Here is a 19,916-nt window from a genome sequence, read left to right as displayed (position 1 = left end):
TTAAGACAGTAGTGAGTACAATATGGGTTTACTGAACTCATGGTTTTGAAGTGTGTAATCACATGATGTTGGGGTGTAAATGGTATTTTCCTTGTCCCACTGCGAAGATTTGGCAGGCCCACCAATACTTCGAGGGATAACCCACCCTTCAGTACAAAAGGACTATGAACATTTAGTTTTGTATCGTGACCATGAGAGACTTGTCCTGAGATACCAAGAGATGGTATAGCCTCTCACCCAGTAACGTGTAATATGTGTGGAAATACTTGTTTGCTCACTCATCTTTGGTTAAATGTTCTATTTTTGGTAAATTGTCAAAGATTAGAAAGAAAATGTGTGGCAACATTTTTCTTTTGTGGGGGAGGGTGTTGCGCTCTAAAAGTACTTATAAAACTTCAATTTTTCTGAATTGTGGGGAAAATCTTTAAAGACTATTCTTATTTAATTGCGTTTTGTTTTTGGACACATTTCTAGTTAATTTTTGTAGTTTACTGGCTCCAGGAGGTCAGAGTTCAGATGTGTGATGTCATCAGTAAGTGCAGAAAAAAAAAACAGTGTCTGAGACGTGAGGGAGTGATGTTTTGCTGATGATACGCTATTCTGCCTGTAAACTCCAAACCTGAACTGAGGAGAATAAAGTTGCAAGAAAAAGGAGAACGGAGTCATGTCTCTCTGAGGGTGCAACACATAAAATATACAATATTCTGATTTCACTAATACAACATTTATAAAAAATAAACTTTTAATTATACTACCCTCAGACTTCCTATAATCAGACCCCATCTGGTCTTTAAGTGATGATGTGATGAATCCTTCCGGGTCCAAACTATGCGTTTATTAAGGCTGTTGTGTTTTTAACATGTTTTGTATCTCTATCCCATAAAAACAGTCGGTGATCACTGTCGGCCTCTCTCGGTTTTTATTACCGTTGTTCATTTTGTGTGTGAATGGGTGGATGACTGGATATGTAAAGCGCTTTGGGGTCCTTAGGGACTAGTAAAAGCGCTATATAAATACAGGCCATTTACCATTTTAAAGCACAGTTATCAAAACCTTACGGTGTAACTACAGCCCAGCCCATGCAGCAGTATATTAATGACTAACCTCGTATTGTGGATGGATTATCTCAGTTGTTCTCCTGACTGAAGTTTGGTCCGTTTACAGCATCCTGCCATGCGACTGCATTTGTCTCTAACCATCAAGAACCTTCACGTTAACATTTATCGAGTGGAAAAAAGTTAGCGTTCATCCTCCAGCTTCACTGTGTTTATGTTATGCAAACATAGCTGTGTAGCTAGCGATCACGTAGCACATCATTATATACCAGCTAGCCCAACTTCAGTAACCTTACAAACGTCACTGCTGTTTAGTTTCCTGTCTTCATTTATGTTGGAAGTGATAGCAGTGTTAACTTGTTATTTTCTGTTATATCGCGAGAGTACTATTGCCCGCGGTGAGTTGTTACAGAGATTGAAAATGTGACGTCATTCAGGGGTAAAACCGCAAAGAATTCTGGGAACTCGTGGCAAGAGGTACTAGCGCACGCAGGCTTTCAATTGAAATCAGTTACACAGCGATAAAAAGAAACAAAAAATGGCAAGAAGCTGTTTTATTATTAACTGCACAAGCCGGGTGAGCGACAGCCGCGTGAAGCCGACGGGTAAAGCGAATGGTTTTTATTGGATTCCGGCGTGGAAGAGAAATTGTCCAAGCCATGTTTCCAAAGTCAAGTCAAGTCAAGTTTATTTATAAAGCACATTTAAAAACAACCAAGGCTGACCAAAGTGCTGTACAATAAAATACAAATATAAAATACAATAAAACGCAAGTACATAAAACACCTCACTGATAAAAAAAAATAAGTTAAAAAAGTAAGTTAAACCTTGCTAAAAGCCAATGAGAAGAGGTAGGTTTTAAGAGCAGTTTTAAAAGTTCCTAGGCTTGTGGAGAATCTGATGTGAGGAGGTAAACTGTTCCACAGTCTGGGTGCAGCCACAGCAAAAGCCCTCTCTCCCCTAGTCTTTAGTCTGTACCTGGGAACATCTAAAAGCATCAGGTCTGCTGACCTCAAAGATCTCCTGGGGCGGTAAATGCTAAGAAGCTCTGCCAGGTAAGGAGGTGCAGTATCGTTAAGAACCTTAAAAACCAGCAGTAAAATTTTAAAATCAATCCTAAAAGCAACTCTTTCTTGACTTTTCCAGTGCCTTTAATACCATCCGGCCCTGTATGCTTCAAGAAAAACTGAACAGGATGGAGGTGGACCCCTGCCTGGTGGCTTGGATCTCCGACTACCTCACCGACAGACCACAGTACGTCAGGCTGAAGGACATCACGTCTGACACAGTGGTCAGCAGCACAGGAGCACCACAGGGAACTGTGCTGTCCCCTCTTCTCTTCACCCTGTACACCTCTGACTTCTACTACAACTCTGAATTATGCCACATTCAGAAGTTTGCAGACGACACAGCCATCATGGGGTGTATCTGGGATGATCAGGAAGAGGAGTACAGAAGTCTGGTGAGGAACTTTGTCGCATGGAGTCACACAAACCACCTGCAACTCAACACCTCAAAGACTAAGGAACTGGTTGTGGACTTCGGGAGGTCTAGAGCAGGTCCACTGCCGGTTCAGATAGAGGGGGAGGAGGTGGAGGTGGTCAACAAGTACAAGTACCTCGGGCTGTGGGTGGACAATAAACTGGACTGGTCATGCAACACAGAGCACCTGTATAAAAAAGCCCAAAGCCGACTGTACTTCCTCAGGAGGCTGAGGTCTTTTAACATCTGCAGGAAGCTCCTGAGGATGTTTTACCAGTCGGTGGTTGCTGGAGTACTTTTCTATGCTGTGGTGTGCTGGGGGAGCAGCACAGCAAAGAAGGACTCATCCAGGCTGGAGAAACTGATCAGGAGGGCTAGCTCTGTGGTCGGCATGAAGCTGGACACTCTGGTGACAGTGGCAGAGAAAAGGACATTAAAGAAACTGCTGGACATTATGAACAATGCCAGGCATCCTCTGCACACGGCCATAAACAATCAGAAGAGTCTGTTCAGTGACAGGTTGCTTCTCCCAAAGACAAGAACTAACAGACTTAAAAACTCCTTTGTCCCACACGCCATCAAACTGTTTAACTCCTCTCTGGAGGGGAGAGGGAGGGGAAACAGGAGGACAAAGGAGGGAACAACTAAGCTGTAGTGCCTCTTCACCTCACTGTGCAATACTTTTGTAAATAGTCAACGGTGCAATAGACTCAATACTTGAAATGTGCAATTCACTTGTATTTTTATTTTTATTCCTATTTATTCTATTTATCCCCTTCGTATATTTTATTTATATTGTCTCTGTATTTATATATATGTGTGTGTGTATAACTCTGTAACTTCTGTCGGTGCTGTGCTTTTTTGGAAATCGAATTTCCCAGAGGAACCCACCCGAGGGATTAATAAAGTTCTATCTTATCTTATCTTATCTTAACTGGGAGCCAGTGGAGAGAGCAGAGGACCGGAGCTATGTGGTCTCTCTTTTTGGAACCGGTCAGCATGCAAGCAGTAGCGTTCTGCACCAGTTGGAGGCGATGCAGACAGGAACGATCTAAACCAGCATAAAGGAAGTTACAGTAGTCCAGCCGTGATGTAATAAAAGCATGGACCACCCTTTCTAGATCGTTCCTGCACAGGTAGGACTTGACTTTAGCTAAAATCTGTAGATTGATAAAAAGATCCCTTGACTACAGAGCTGATTTGTTTATCAAATTTAAAAGCACTGTCAAAAGTAACACCGAGGCTCTTAATGGACGAAGTACATTTGGAAGTTAGGGGTCCCTAAGTCAAGAAGAGGTGATGGATGGCCTGGATTGCCGCTATCCGAAGACCTAATATAACGTTCGAAAACACTCCACCTCACATGTTAGTCTGCTCCAAGCATTTCCACAAAGGTAAGTGTTTTGTAGTAGTTAATAAGTCTTATATGGCGCTGAACAGAAATCATCGCGCTATGCTCCTTTGTTTATTGTGGCTGTGTGTAATGTTTGCTGTGTTTTGTAGGCAAACCAGCCTACAAAATGCTGGAATGCGATCCAGACTGGGCACCCTCTCTCAAACAGTGAGATTTGATCAGTTAAGACAGAGATCGAAATCAAAACAGCCACGAAAAGGCCCGCGTTCCTGTGGGGCAGAGACAGCTCATCCAGGCAAAATCCATGCAGGTAACATTGTTAATGTACATAAATAAATTCCACTTTTTCCACATTAAGTACTGTGTCTTGTTTTTGCACATAAAATGAACTTGTCTTTGTCTGTATGCATGTGTATCTTTCAGCACCAGTCACTACGAAAACTACAGCTGAGATCCAACCACAGCAGATAGCTTAAACATCTGGCTTTCTACAGAAGCTTTCACCTGGGGACATAGTGCTCGCTGACCGGGGTTTTGATATCAAGGAAAGTGTTGCCTTAATGGGTGCCACTTTAAAAATTCCAGCATTTACACGGGGTCGTAGTCAGCTACAAGCAAAAGATGTGGAGGACACACGAAAACTGGCACATGTCTGGATCCATTTAGAACGCGTTATAGGCTGTCTACGGTCCAAGTACACTGTCCTAAATGACACCATCCATTTAGGTTTTGTGGTGCCATGTGAAGGTGAGAACATGACTTTGCTGGATAAGATAGTCGCTGTATCATGTGCGCTCACAAATATGTGCCCAAGTGTTGTTGTGAAGCAAGCAAGTGATGAATAACTGTTTTCCAATTTGTTGTATCAATTTTTTGTGGTTGTTGTTTTTGTTTTGTTGTGCAGCTGTGTTTTTATACAAATCAACTAATAATGCACAACGGTATACTATTTTGCCTTTGTCCTGTAAGCTTCAATAGTAACATGTAACACTGTTGTCAGTTATAAATAAAGACAGTCCTGATGAAAGACTTGTGCAACACTTACTTTATTTGTATCTAGTACAAACTGAAAAGAAAAATAGATTGCGTTGGCCCATTCTGGACAAAGAGATAATTTACAGCACAGCTGTAAAGTGCAGTAGTGCAAATCGGCAAATATTTACAACAAAGTATAACTGTTGTGACAGACATTTATAGCAATTTAAACACGTTCTAATAATTCACTGTGAGTGACAGAACAACAGGTAACACAAACCATAAAGTGCAGAGTACAGGAAGATGGGTCCACCCAAATGTGACACTAAACATGAAATCACAATAAAGTCCTTCAATATAAGAGTTGTCTGCAAGCTTTTTCCTTCCTTTTTTTTTTGTCACGGTAACATCCATGGAATGTGGCCCTTGTGAAACACTGGTTTCTAGATCAGTGTAGTGATTGGCCAAGAGCTCTGGCATCACGACTGCTGCTTGTGGGGTCTCGATTTAAGGCTTCGTAGGTATTGTTGTCACAAGCCGGCTTCGGCATCCTCAGCGTCGCCTGGTCCAGCCTCTGCTTCTGCCCCGTCTGGTCCAGCCTCCTCCTCGCCTGGTGCTGCGGGGGCCACGCCACCTTCAGGTCCCAAACTGCCGCCTCGACATCGGCGGTCATCTGCCAGGCTGCTCATTGGGCGTCATCGTCGATATGGACGACCTCCCAAATGCCGCCGCTACCTTCCGCGCGGCCGGCCTCCGGACTTGTGTCGCCGCCGCCGTTGCTGTCCGCACGGTTGGCCGCCTGAACTGTTTCCCCGTCGCCGCCGTTGCTGTCTGCACGGTCGGCCCCCTGAACTGTTTCCCCGTCGCCGCCGCTGCCGTGTGCACGGTCGGCACCTTGAACTGTTTCCACTTCGCCACCGCTGCCTTTCGCGCGGTTGGCTTTTGGATCTGTGTCGCCAACGTGGCCGGCCTCAGAAGATGAATTGTCCTGGACTTCTGAGTTGTCAGCCTCCGGGCCGGCCTCCTGAACTGTGTTTTGTTCTTGAACTCCAGCATGTGTGTTTGTTTTGGACAATTCACTTGGTTCGCTGGAGCTTGTTTTTGTTCGGTGTTGGTCCCTCCGTCCTGGACCCAAACTGGACACAAACTTGTAAACCTCTTCTAGGATTGGAGGGTAGAAGGGTTTCCAGTTCCTGCAGAGTCTGGCTAATCTTGCTCTAGAGGGCATCTATAGTGAAATAGACCTGTCTTATCTTTTCACTTAGAAGCTGATTTTGTGCTCCCTGTAGAATCAAGTCTGCTCTGTATCCCCTGACAGTGGATTCAAGGCGCAAGCTCTTAGGAACAACTCTGATTTCTCTGCATCTCAGGTTGAAACGGAGATGGTTCCTATAAGCCGCTAGTTTTCTTGATTCCCTTTCATACTCCCACACCAGTTGAAGGGTGCTCCTCCCAAAATGTACGGCAATATGTCTGTGAAGGTTCTCAGTCATCCAGGTCTATGATGACCTGGATGACTGAAAACCCTCACAGACATTAGAGATGAAAATACTACAGAAAGCTGCAATGAAAATGAAGTTCTCATTGTAACTGCTGAAATGTCTACAAAAGAGAAACAAAGTTCTTGTGAAGCTTCATAAACAGTTTGGCCATGCATCTGCAGAGAGGTTATTGAGACTCATCTAAAGCTCTGTCAATACAGACCAACAATGTGCATTTATTCTGCAAGAGGTAGATCATGACTGTGACATTTATCAGAGATATTGCAAAACCAAGCCGAGAGCTGCTGTTGGTCTACCTCTGGTTTCTGAGTATAATGAGACAGTAGCGATGGCTCTACATGAGCTGGAGCCTTCACATCATCGACCACTTCACACGCTTCAGTGACGGCAGCATCGTAAAGACAAAGAAAGCTGCAGAGATCGTCAACTCCTTCATTCACACCTGGATAAGCATTCACGGTGCCCCCAGACAGCTCTACACAGATAACGGCGGAGAGTTCAACAACACGGAGCTTCGGGACATGGCTGAAAACTTCAACATTGAGGTAAAGATAACGGCGGGGTATAGTCCCTGGAGCAACGGACTACTGGAGAGACATAACGTGACACTTACAGAAATCCTCCTGAAGGTAAAAAAGGAACAAGGATGTGACTGGCACACTGCGTTAGACTGGGCCCTCATGGCCAAAAACAGTATGCTGTACATGGTTATAGTCCACATCAACTTGTGTTTGGCCAAAACCCCAACCTTTCTTCTGTGTTGATGGATAAGCCACCTGCCTTAGAAAGCACAACTGTAAGCGCAAGAGTAGCTGAACACACATCAGCATTACATGCTTCCAGGAAAGCATTTACTGAGGCAGAGTGTTCAGAAGGGATCATGAGAGCACTACACAAGCAACTTGGGCCTACAGATGACAAATATGAGGCAGGAGATAAAGTATACTACAAATGAGTCGACTGTACAGAGTGTAAGGGTCGAGGTGTAGTTATTGGGCAAGATGGAGCTGTTGTATTTGTAAGACATGGGGGGACTCTTGTAAGAGTACAGCAGTCAAGGTTGAGTAAAGTGGATGCACAGAGTGGAGATAAACAAATACCACAGAGTACTACTGATGATGACACTGACAACAAAGACACAGTTGAAAATGATGAGACAGAAGCACCCGATGGTGAACAGAGTATTAGTGAGGAAGAAGAGATCACTAGTGACAGGGAAACTAACACTACAGTAACATGTCTATGACACAGTCTTCTACATACACTGATCCTGTCTCCTCTGCAGATGTAAAGTTAAGGGCAGGACAGCTGATCACTTTTACGAACAGAGACAACGGTGTTCAACATACAGCCAGAGTGCTAGGCAGACCGGGAAAAGCAAAAGGGCAATACAAAAACTGGTACAATGTGCAATATCTTAAGCCTGATGGTAGTGAAGGTGAAAAGAAAGCTTTAGACATGTCACTTGTTGATGGTCTTTGCACTGAAGCTGAAAACAGAGATGTAGATGTACTAATAACAAAAGATATCTCCTTTGATGCTGCCAAAAAGGAGATTGAGAACTGGCAAAGTAATGGCGTGTTTGATGAAGTGAAAGACCTGGGTCAAAAATGTGTGTCTACTAGACGGTTCTGTACACTCAAAGAAACTAATAATGGTATCGTCCCAAAGGCCCGACTTGTTGCGGGTTTGAAAGACTCTCCAACATGTGCATCTGAGTCCCTCAGACTGGTGCTAGCTGTGATATATCAAAACAAGTGGAAAATGAATTAAATGGACATTACATCTGCCTTTTTGCAGGGAATGGAACTGTCAAGAGACATTATCTTCATCCCCCACCTGAAGCTGGCAAGGACAATGTTCTATGGAAACTAAAAAAGTGTGTGTATGGACTTGCAGATGCTTCACTTTATTGGTACAATAAGGTCAAAGACATTATGGTCAAAACTGGTGGTAAAATATCACAGGTTGATCGCGCAGAATGAACTGGGACTCAACAGCCGTCTGTGTGCATGGGTGTTGGACTTCCTCACTGGCAGAACTCAGGTGGTGAGGGTGGGTAGATGCGTCTCTAGAAGCATCACCATCAACACAGGAGCACCACAGGGGTGTGTCCTCTCGCCACTGCTCTACTCCCTCTACACTTCAGACTGTGTGGCCGCCCGCGGCTCCAACACCATTGTGAAGTTCGCTGACGACACAGTGGTGTTGAGCGCCATCTCCAACAACGATGAGGCGGCCTACATGGATGAAGTGAAGAATCTGGCATCACGGTGCCATGATAACCACCTCCAGCTGAACGTTGGCGAGACCAAGGAGCTGGTGGTGGACTTCAGAAGGAGTCAGCACAAAGACTACAAGCCCATTATCATCAATGGAGCAAAAGGCTAGGCAGCGCCTGTACCACCTACGACAACTGAGGAAGTTCAGGGTCTCTCCTGAGATCCTCAGGACTTTCTAGCAGGCGCTGTGGAGAGAATCCTCACACAGAACATCACATCCTGGTTTGGGAACAGCTGTGTTGAGGACCAAAAAGCTCTCCAGAGAGTGATCCATACAGCAGAACACTGCTGCAGGATTGCTCTCCCCCTGCTTCAGGACACCTACACCAGGAGATGCCGGACAAGAGCAGCGCAGATATTGAAGCACCCGTCCCATCCTGTAAACAAACTGTTCCAACTTCTGCAATCGGGTAGAAGGTTCCGCATCATTCGGGCAAGGACAGAGAGGCTCAAGAGGGTATGGACATTTGTACAGTTAATGATGTAATAGAGGCACATCAACAACTTTACATTGATAACCTACAGCCGGTTCAGTTACAAGCAGCATGGGCTGTACAGAGGGATGCTTCCTTAAGTGAAACAGAACGGGAGCAACTCAGGTCAAAAATAGGACAGATTTTGTGGGTTGCCAAACAAACGAGGCCAGATGTGATGTTTGACACATGCAGCCTTGGATCTAATATCAAAGGTGCAACTGTGCAGTCCATTCATGAAGTGAACAAAGTTATCTGTAAACTTAAGGCAGAGAAAGTGACTCTTAAGTTTCAGAGCTTGGCTAACAGTGAGGATTTGGCACTGGTTGTTTTCAGTGACGCTTCTTTTGGTAACCTTCCTGATGGTGGTACTCAAGGAGGGACATTAATCGTCCTTATGGGTAAAGGAGGAAAGTTTTGTCCTCTCTTTTGGCAGCCTAAGAAAATCAGGCGTGTGGTCAGAAGTACACTGGCAGGAGAAACTCTTGCCATGTCAGATGGAATAGACACTGCGGTATTCCTGGCAACACTTTTTTCAGAGCTTACAACTGGTAACACTGGTCTGAACGCTCTTCCTTTGATCTGTGTGACTGACAATCATTCCTTGTTTGATGCACTCAAGTCCGCTAAGCAGGTTACAGAGAAGAGACTGAGGCTAGAAATGAGTAGCATTAAAAAGCTCATACAAGCCAAGAAAATCAGACAGGTTTGTTGGTCAGATTCCAAATCCCAACTTGCTGATTGTCTGACAAAAAAGGGAGTTTCACCTTTAACCCTTCTAAAAGCATGAGATGAAGGACTCTGGATACTGTGAAGTTTTCTTTGCATTAAAATGCACTATTGTTTATTGTGTGCAGTGATAGTATGCTTTAAGCAAAGCAAAGCACATTGAAGTGTTTCTGTCACGGCTGGCAGGGTGAGCCGTGTAGTGTTGGAGGAAAAGGAGGACCCAAAATGCAGGCAGCCGACTGATGATATGAGTGAGGGTTTATTTACAGGTGACAGTGGCAGAACAGACAACGAATCATGAGAAAACAACTGAAGAAACCTAAACTGGGAGAACTAAATGACAAACCTGAGAGCATACAAAAGGGGTGTGGGCTAGAGAGACGCAGAGACAGGAACGGAACACCATAGAACGCAGATGAGCCGACAACGAACACAGACCGACACCCACTATACACACACACACACACACACACACAAGGTAATCGGGTAATCGCACACAGGAGGGAAGAACAGCTGATCTGGATACACATGATGACTGGAGGACACAAGCTGAACACAATGACAAAAGACACAGACCTTCAGAATAGAACAGGAAATCCAGAACATGAGCCTTCAAAGTAAAGCAGGAAACACACAGACTGATTTACAACACAACACGGGGACATGAACAGAGCACCAAGGACAGACACAGGTAGGGCTGAATATACACCAAACTTCAGGTTGAACCCTAAACTAGTACAAAATCAGAATAAACACAAGGCACAAAAATGAACTTCAAGGAAACACAAAACGCTGGGTCAAAATGACCCAGGACCCTGACAGTTTCCTGGATGTTCAACAAAGTTGACAAGTTTTTTGTTTTTTTTGTTTACTCACACATATATGTATACAAATGTTTAAAAGGGGTGTTTATATTTTTATTTTTAAAAAAAGAAAGAGGGAGATTGTTAACTTGTTATTTTCTGTTATATCACGGCCCACGGTGAGTTGTTGTTATTGTGTGTGAGCAGTAAAACATGGAGTAACGAATAAAGCGCTTGGAGTGAGACCACGACGTCATGTCTTTTGACTTAACAAGCAGAGCTGTACGTTTGAATTTTTTTTAGAAATCTCTCAGTCAGAACATGCTATATCATGTTTAGGTGGAAACTACCGAGCTAACTTCCTGCTAACGTCTAACTCCGTTAAATGTAATAAATCCTGTTTTCATGGATGCCTGGATGTTAAACTTAATTTAAACCTTATAAAGCAGCAACGCTGATCATTGTATTAAAGATGAAAGATTTTAGACAGTTTGTAACTTTCAGTGATGCTGCAGTGTTCGTTTGACTTTGGACCCAGAAACGGCTAATGACGTCAGGCTCAAAGAGCAGATTTTGCAGAGTACAGAGATCTTACAGGAAGTGTTTAAGAGACTGTGCTCAGGTACGAGCATGCAGGTGTCTGCTAACGCCTAAAACAGAATTAATGCTGAGAGCAAAGACCAAAATAACCATTTTCAGAGACCAGCTTTGCAGTGACTGTTTCAAAAGTACACTGAACAAAAATATAAACGCAACACTTTTGTTTTTGCTCCCATTCCCCATGGGATGGACGTAGAGACCTAAAATTCATTCCAGATACACAATATAACCATCCCTCCCAAACAGTGGTCACAAATCAGTCCAAATGTGTGGTAGTGGGCACATCTGCTATATTGAGATAATCCATCCCACCTCACAGGTGTGCCACATCAGGATGCTGATCTGACATCATGAGTAGTGCACAGGTGTACCTCAGACTGCCCACAACAAAAGGCCACCCTGGAATGTGCAGTTTTTTGCGCTATTGGGGGTCTGGGGACCCAGAACCGGTCAGTATCTGGTGTGACCACCATTTGCCTCATGCAGTGCAACACATCGTTGCATGGAGTCTATCAGATTGTCAATTGTGGCCTGTGGAATGTTGGTCCACTCCACTTCAATGGCTGTGCGAGGTTGTTGGATATTCGTGGGAACTGGTACACGCTGTCGTATACGCCGGTCAAGCACATCCCGAACATGCTCAATGGGTGACATGTCCGGTGAGTATGCTGGCCATGCAAGAACTGGGACATTCTCAGCTGCCATCTGCCCTGAACAATGTGAACCATGATTCATCCGTGAAGCGCACACCTCTCCAACGTGCCAGACGCCATCGAATGTGAGCATTTGCCCACACAAGTCTGTTACGGCGACGAGCTGGAGTCAGGTCAAGACCCCGATGAGGACGACGGGCATGCAGTTGAGCATCCCTGAGACGGTTTCTGACAGTTTGTGCAGAAATTGTTTGGTTGTGCAAACCAATTGTTCCAGCAGCTGTCTGGGTGGCTGGTCTCAGACGATCTTGGAGGTGAACCTGCTGGATGTGGAGGTCCTGGGCTGGTGTGGTTACACGAGGTCTGCGGTTGTGAGGCCGGTTGGATGTGCTGCCATATTCTCGGAAACGCCTGTGGAGACGGCTTATGGTTGAGAAATGAACATTCAATGCACGGGCGACAGATCTGGTTGACATTCCTGCTGTCAGCATGCCAATTGCACGCTCCCTCATTGCTTGTGGCATCTGTGGCATTTTGCTGTGAGACAAAACTGCACATTCCAGGGTGACCTTTTGTTGTGGGCAGTCTGAGGTACACCTGTGCACTACTCATGATGTCAGATCAGCATCCTGATGTGGCACACCTGTGAGGTGGGATGGATTATCTCAATATAGCAGATGTGCCCACTACCACACATTTGGACTGATTTGTGACCACTGTTTGGGAGGGATGGTTATATTGTGTATCTGGAATGAATTTTAGGTCTCTACGTCCATCCCATGGGGAATGGGAGCAAAAACAAAAGTGTTGCGTTTATATTTTTGTTCAGTGTATATAACACAAACCGTTACAGGAGACGGTGCCGACAAAGTCTTGCGTTTTACGAGGAACGCTGGACTGACCTGTAAGTGACTCTTTAATTTCAGGTAGTCAATCATGATGTTCTCGGCCTCCTTGCACTTAAACTGGCTTTTTTCCAGACTGTTCTCCAGGACCCGCAAGTTCTGAAGACAAACACGAATCATTGCTCATTGTGACCTTTGACCTGCACATCTTATAACAAATGAGAACCATATAAAAAGAAACTCAGAGGCAATGACACTTTTTTGTTTTTGAATCAGAGAGGTAACTACCATGGCATTCTCCTCTTTTTTCAAAGTGCGAACACCAGGGGGCGCTACACTGTGCTCTGGTTTCATTCTCCGGTACTCCATCTTCAGCTCTTCACGGCGCCTCTCATAGATCTCAGTGCCATGTTTTAGGGCATTAAGACGCTTCCTGTTGGATAGCACGCAGTCGTCTAGTGTTCCAATGATCTCCTGTGAGACATGCAGAGGAGGAATGCAGTGCAGTCATGCATGCGGACCATGACAACAGATTTAGTGTGCAGTCCTGTGAAGAACTAAGAACACCCTTAATTGATTGATCATCATCGGTGTGAGCAGGTCTACAGAATTCAGGTATGTTAACACAATCTTCACAGAAGAGGACGTTCCAGTGAACTCACAACAAGCTCAGAGAAACTGCAAAAGCCCTTCATGATCCTTTTTCTCAGTCAGTCTTTTTCCTTTTGTAGTTTTTTGCTTATTATTGCTGTCATTGTTAGATATCTTCAGTTTGTTAGCCTTTGGTTTGGATTTTCACCTGTGTGTCTTTCTGCTTAGCACTCCAGTTTTGTGCACCCCCTCCCAGTCTGTTTTATCAGCTCTTAAATTAGAATAACAAACATTTTTCACCAAAATTCAGGTGAAATTCCTATGGTGGTCACTTTTTACCGGGAACTCCACAGATTCAAGGTTGATTAAAACACTCAAAATTCACTGAAAGAAGTGCTCATCACGTTTACATGTTCAAGTGCATAGTGTGGAGGATGTCATAAGGCCTGGAGGCAATCACATGTAAAACACAATATTTATGAGTGTTTTAAGTCGTAAATCGGGGCGATTTGACCCGATCACGACAGGAAGGTTAGTTTGCTCTTTTTTTCTTGCCTTTTTCAGTTTGGTATTCTAGCTCATTTTCTCTTTTATTCTCAGCCCTGATTCTGTCCTTTGTAATTCCCTGAGTTTGTTTTCCTGCCTCCTGCACTCTCTGTGTCAAGTCTGTTTATTTCCTGAGATCTGTTACTTGTTTTACCTTGTTGGGTTTTTTGTCTTTTGTGCTCTGTATTTAGTTTTACATTCCTTGTCTTGTTTTCTCACTTAGGTTTAGCTGCCCTCCCTGGCATGCCTATTTGTTCCTTCAGTTTGTCTCAGTTCTTTGTTGTGTCCTCTCTCATGGTTGCATGTCTTCTAACTGTTGGCTCTTTAGTTTTGGACCCTTGTTCCTGGCCAGCCTTTGTTTTGTATTTTGAGTTTATTTCCTTTCCTGTCCTGCATTTGGGTCCAAATCTTGTGTGCCACGCAGCTGGACGTGACAAACCCAAAACAGCTTTAGCAGATAGTCTGCACACCTTAGTGAGCATGTTAAAGGTTAAGGGCCGTGGAGGACTGATGATTTAGGGACCTACGAGTCACTGAGTGGACCGTGGACACCTCTACATACCCAAGTATTCCAGAGTCAGTGTGAGGCCATCTGTCCCACAGCTAAAGCTCGGACCAAACTGGGTCATCAACGCGATAACGTTGATGACCCAGTTTGATCGGGATGAGCACCATTTCCAATAGAACGACTGGAAAACCAAAGAATCAAGGTGCTGCAGAGCTCAGAGAGGTGTGCAGAAATGAATGGTGCAAACCGCAGTACCTATCCCTACAACTAAAACTTCAAATGATTTCACGTTGCGCTTACATGACTCTGGTAATTAAAACCTTGGAAAAGATCTTTAAAGTGTTATTTGATCCCCCATTAATGGTAAACTTGATCCTTCGTAATTTGTTCATCAGCAGAGTGAATGCTTTGATGATGCTAAACCCTTTATATTAAAGTCTGTCTAAGAGCACCTCAAAAAATCCAGTCCTCACGTTAGACTTCTGTTTGCTGACCTCTCTGCTTTTAATAAGACGCAGCCTCACGTTCCAAACTCCCAGAACAGCTCCTGATGCTGACTTTAAACTTCCTACTGACGAGTCGACAAGTCCTCGTTAACAAATGTCCGGCAGGACTGTGTCATGCTCTGGTTCCCCTCAGGGATGTGTTCTCGTTATTATGTATGCCGACAGCTGCAGGACTTCTTCTGAGGACAGATTTATAATTGCCTGATATCACTGTCCTCTGAGTCTGTCCACGGCCCTGTTTCGCCTGAATTTGTGAAGTAGTGTGATGATAACTATCTGGAGCTAAATGTGTGTCAAAAACAAAAGAAATGATCATTGATTTCAGACGCGTAACCCCGAGTATAAAGCCAGTGTTATTTGTGAAATAGTGCAGTCTTATAAATATCTCGGCACAGCCTTTGTCAAATATCTCCATCATAAAACAGGATCAACAGAGAATGTGTTAGTGGGGACGTTTTATGGCATTTTTATTGTTCATTTATTGAAAGTCTTTGAAGATTTTCTTTTATCTGCTGGCTCAGTATGTATCAAGGATAGAAACTCGCTCGGCAGTGTTGTTAATAAGTTGGTCGCCGTGACCTTGGACCCGGCCCAGTGTAGAATAAACTAAACTTAAAGTCCTTCATTAAAATTCAGAAACCTAAAATCCTCGTTTCTCAGCTCTTAGATTACTTACTGCTGACAGATGATGAATATTTCTGTGAATTTCTGTGAAAATATTTCTTCATTTCCAGTTAATACTTGTACAGCTGCTGTTATTGTGTATATATTTATTTATATTTAGATTTCTTCATACATTCTTATATAGTTCTATATTGTGTATTTTGTTGTACAGTTATTTTATTTTCAACTTTAATTTATATATTTTATCTTATTCTCCCAGTTAAATTTACCCTTCATTCTAATTTGTGTTGTACAGTTATTTCATTTTTAACCTTAATTTATATTTTATTCCTTCCTAGTTAAATTTACCCTTTTAAATTTTTCATATTTATTTCCTATCTTATTCATAGCCTTTTCCTTTTTTGTTTTCTTTAGGTCACGAGCAGTTGTCCAAGCATTTCACTACATATCGTACTGTGTATGACTGTGTACGTGACAAATAAAATTTGAATTTGAATGTTTATTCTTATACATTTCTCCTTGTTATTCTATTTATTTATTTCATCCTTATGTTATTTTTCTTGATCTCAGCTTTACTGTGCATCAAAGCTGGTTTAAAGACTGTGTGTTATGTGTAAGCTGCAAGCAAAAAGCTCTTTTGGGGATTAATGAAGTCGAATCTGAATTAGTGCTGTCAAGAAGAGTGGACCAAAATTGCCCCACAGTGATGTGACAGATTGATAAAGTCAGAAAAACAATGCTGCAGCTTATTGCTGCTCAGTCACTGGCGGACTTATTTCTTCACAGTACTGCATTTCAAGTAAAATCGGAGTTCAGGGTGCGTGCACAGGCTTCCTCTCACCTTCACAGACTTGTTGCGGTAGGATTCCCTCTCCCTTGCTCTGTTTTGAAAGGCCGCTCTGATCACCTGCTCATCACGCTAAGAGGCAGACACCAGTGTCACCAAAAATGAATTCTAAAACACATTTTTTGCGTGAGATAAACGTGGTTAAAAAAGAGGAAAAGAAGGAGGATTGTTGTCTCCAGCTTCATAAGGACCATAAATGGCTTCCAGCTAGGTAGGCCAGGTTTCTCAGTCTGTGTGTGACTGCACTATTATCTTCTTTATTTTAAATTAAATAAAGTTCAGATCAGCATTCAAACATCTTTAGCTTGTGTTGTGACCATCTTACAGCATGAGCTCCCGCCAGCTTCCTGTGCAGCCTCCTGTTGTCCTCCCTCAGCTGATGGATCAGCTCCTGGTTCTTCATGATGGCAGCTTCATGTCTGTCATAGCACGCTTTTCTCTCCACCTCTATGGACACGTTTCATCACCACCACAATAATACAGAGAAACAGGTGACCCACAGTCACCTGCTGAATTTATCGGCTCTAAGTCAATTATAAGTGTTAAAGTTCATTTAAGAACCTAAATGGCAGTTTGCTGTTTTTCACTAAGCTGCTTCGTCTCGACTCTTTGTGTTCTAGGTGTTGCACTTTCTGCAGTTTATCACAGATGTGAGTAATGAAAGAGCTGTGTGAGATAACTGCGTAAATCATGCTGATTGTAAAATGCTTCATAAAGTTAAAATGAAATATCCTCAAGCTGGATGCCTACCTGTGCTTTTCTGTGCCATCGTTTTTTTCTTCTGATGAAAGAAAGATGGAACTCAGCAGGACCCTGAGTGTACCTGTCAGATGGTCACAGCTGTTGCTCGATATAACCAAAATAAGGTTGCACTGTTTTATATAAAATTAAAGTACACCTTCCTCAGACAGACAGACCACTGTTGCTTGTGTTTACCTCACAGCGACTGTATGATTTACATTCATTAGAGGGGATTTCAGATGAGGAGTAGCGATCATTCAGGATGGAAGTAGAACCTCCATAATACAGATCTGATTGTCACGAGAATCAAGCTATGGCTCATGTGTAAAACAAATCATTATCTTCAGTAATCAGTCCCAGGTGTTTTGGAGACTATACAAACAATAACATTGTTGTTTAAATTTTATTTTATTTAATAACTGTACAGTACTCTCTGTTTATAGTAACCATTGTCCTTAATGTAAATATGTAAGAAAAATTGTGTATGTTTCTGTCCTGTGTACTGTTTGTTTGTATATTTGTCTTTTTGGCTGCTGTTACAACCAAATTTCCCCTTGTGGGACAATAAAAGGATTATTCTATTCTATTCTATTATTTATTTTACAGCTGAAAATATCAATCACAGTTTAGGGCACTGAGAATTTTAGAAGACAAGTCGTTTTATTCATTCTCTGCAGCTCATTTAAAGACACTGATCAGCTGCAAGTGTCGAAACTTTGTCGTAATCGACACGAACTGGAGACAGCAAGCGTCTTTATCCGTGAGCTCTTTCATCGCTCAAATCTGTGATTAACTGCAGAAAATGCAACACCTGGAACACGAAGAGCGGAACAAGCCGCTAAGGTGCACCGGCTGCCTCCAGCTGAGCTGAAACCCGCCGAACAAACTTACCGAGCAGTCTGATTTTCCGCTTCAGCCCCGTGATGTGTTCAGCTGCCATCGCTGTGACTTCCTTCAGTCAGTGGCGGAAAACGAAGCCTTTGTTTCTGTTGGAGTTGGTCGCAGTGTTGCCTAGCAACGTGTACACCTAAAGCCAAACCAGGGCTCGTTGAATGAATAGTCGCGTCATTCTCCATTCAATCCAGTAAGGATCGCTGAGTCTCGCGATAGTTCAGGTGTTGTGCCAGAAAGTGATTGCCGTCCGCGGGAGCGCGCAGCTGCTTAAAGCTGTAGGGCCCAGATCCGTTACATAGACGGGATCAAACTGAGATAACGTGCTGTTACGTTTCGGTGTTGTCAGTGTTTTGTTTTTGCGTGACTGTCATGTGTTTCCTGTTTTATTTTGAAGGTCTGTTGTTATCTTAGTGTGTTCAGTTTACGTTTCCTTGTCTCGTCAGGTCTAATTTGCCCCAGCTGTGTTTCCCTCCTGTGGTCCATTCCCTGATTGCTCCTTCTATGTATTTAAGCCCTGTGTGTCAGTTGGTCATGGTCGCGATCTCCCCCCGTGTTGTAAATAGTTTGGTGTTTTGTTGTAAATAAATAGTCTGTTGTAAATAGCTGTGAATGGGTTTGTTAATATTTTCGTTTGAGACACCTTCGTTTTGGGATTTTGGTGGAGAGCTTTAGTTTTTTTCTCGTGTGTTTTTTTTCTTATTTCTATTTTCATACGTTGCACGCCGGTTGCCTAGGCCGGGGTGTAACAGTGCAAAAAACACATTCATGCCTCTGTTATTATGGAGGGACAGGAGTGACTTGAATGAATGAATTAAATTGGCCATTAATTAATTCATTAAATGTTTCATTAATTATTTAATCAGAATCAGAATACTGGGAAATAGCTCTAATATATACAGATCACTCAATTATAAATATCAAGAATGGACAGAGGTGATTATAAATAAATATCAAGAATACTGACAAAGAAAATTACAGAGTAGTAAAGAGTGTGCGCAAAAGACTGCAACTATTGTAGTGTTTACAGTGTGTTAGAGGAGGAGTTGTACAGGGAGATGGCCACTTCCTGTGCCATTCAGTGGTGCTTTTTGGTTATCTCAGTCTGATTAAGTGTGCTCCTGTGACTGACCAGCACGTCATGGAGTGGGTGGGAGGTATTATCCAGCACTCTTTAGTTTGGACAACATTCGCCTGTCAGACACCACCCTAAGGGAGTCCAGCTCCATCCCCACAACATTACTGGCCTGGTAAATCAGTTTATTTACACTTAGACTTAGAGCTTTTATTGTCATTGTGCGGTTTCTTGCACAGCAAAATTGGGTAGCTGGACCACAAAGGCGCACAAGTAAAGAAAAGAAAACAATATGCAACGAGGGAAAAAAAATAAACGGCAATATATATGCACCCATATATGTGAGTGAACTATATCATGGTGTATGCGTAGAAACATTGAAACAGAAATATCATGCGGATGTAAACAAGGGCAGGTATATAATATAATATAATAAATAAATAAGGGTGGAGGGGCTATCATTTAGCGTGGGGATGGTAATTCCACTGAGACCAAAATATTGCTCATGCCAAAGATGTTGCACATGAGCCAAAAATATTGCACAGAACATGGAAAGAATGAGATACTGCAAATTGTTGATCAACAGCGGTGTCAGAGGGGTTTAATCTGTTGGCATCTGCGAATGATGTATTTAATTAATTCATTTTGTCACTCCGGGCCCCTGCATGTATTTGTTTTGTTTTGTTTGTTTCTTTGTTGTTCCCTTTGCACTTATCTCCACCCCCTGCCTAGAGACAGCCAGTTTGGCCCCAAGATGGCAGTGTCAGTGAGTGTGCATGAGTTTCTCTCCAAGCCATGTATGTTTTAATGTGATTATATCACAGATTCAGACAT

The 19,916-nt window shown here is 43.1% G+C and overlaps 1 protein-coding gene across 1 annotated transcript in view; it reads right to left on the bottom strand.

Annotated features, from left to right (window-relative positions):
* LOC308394744 (outer dynein arm-docking complex subunit 3-like) overlaps positions 1-18,188 on the bottom strand; it is a 30,063-nt gene extending 11,875 nt beyond the window's left edge. The window contains exons 1-5 of the mRNA XM_080879210.1: positions 18,008-18,188; positions 16,701-16,822; positions 16,370-16,447; positions 13,042-13,227; positions 12,811-12,912 (exon numbers count right to left, since the gene is read on the bottom strand). Coding sequence (XP_080735336.1) covers positions 12,811-12,912; positions 13,042-13,227; positions 16,370-16,447; positions 16,701-16,822; positions 18,008-18,056 — 537 coding nt within the window. The 5' untranslated portion in view covers positions 18,057-18,188. The remainder of the gene's footprint in view (positions 1-12,810; positions 12,913-13,041; positions 13,228-16,369; positions 16,448-16,700; positions 16,823-18,007) is intronic.
* Between the last annotated feature and the right edge of the window lie 1,728 nt (positions 18,189-19,916).

The sequence above is a fragment of the Rhamphochromis sp. 'chilingali' genome (genome assembly GCF_963969265.1).
Source record: "Rhamphochromis sp. 'chilingali' genome assembly, chromosome: 4".
In the NCBI taxonomy this organism is placed as follows: domain Eukaryota; kingdom Metazoa; phylum Chordata; class Actinopteri; order Cichliformes; family Cichlidae; genus Rhamphochromis; species Rhamphochromis sp. 'chilingali'.
This window is presented reverse-complemented; position numbering and strand designations above follow the sequence as displayed.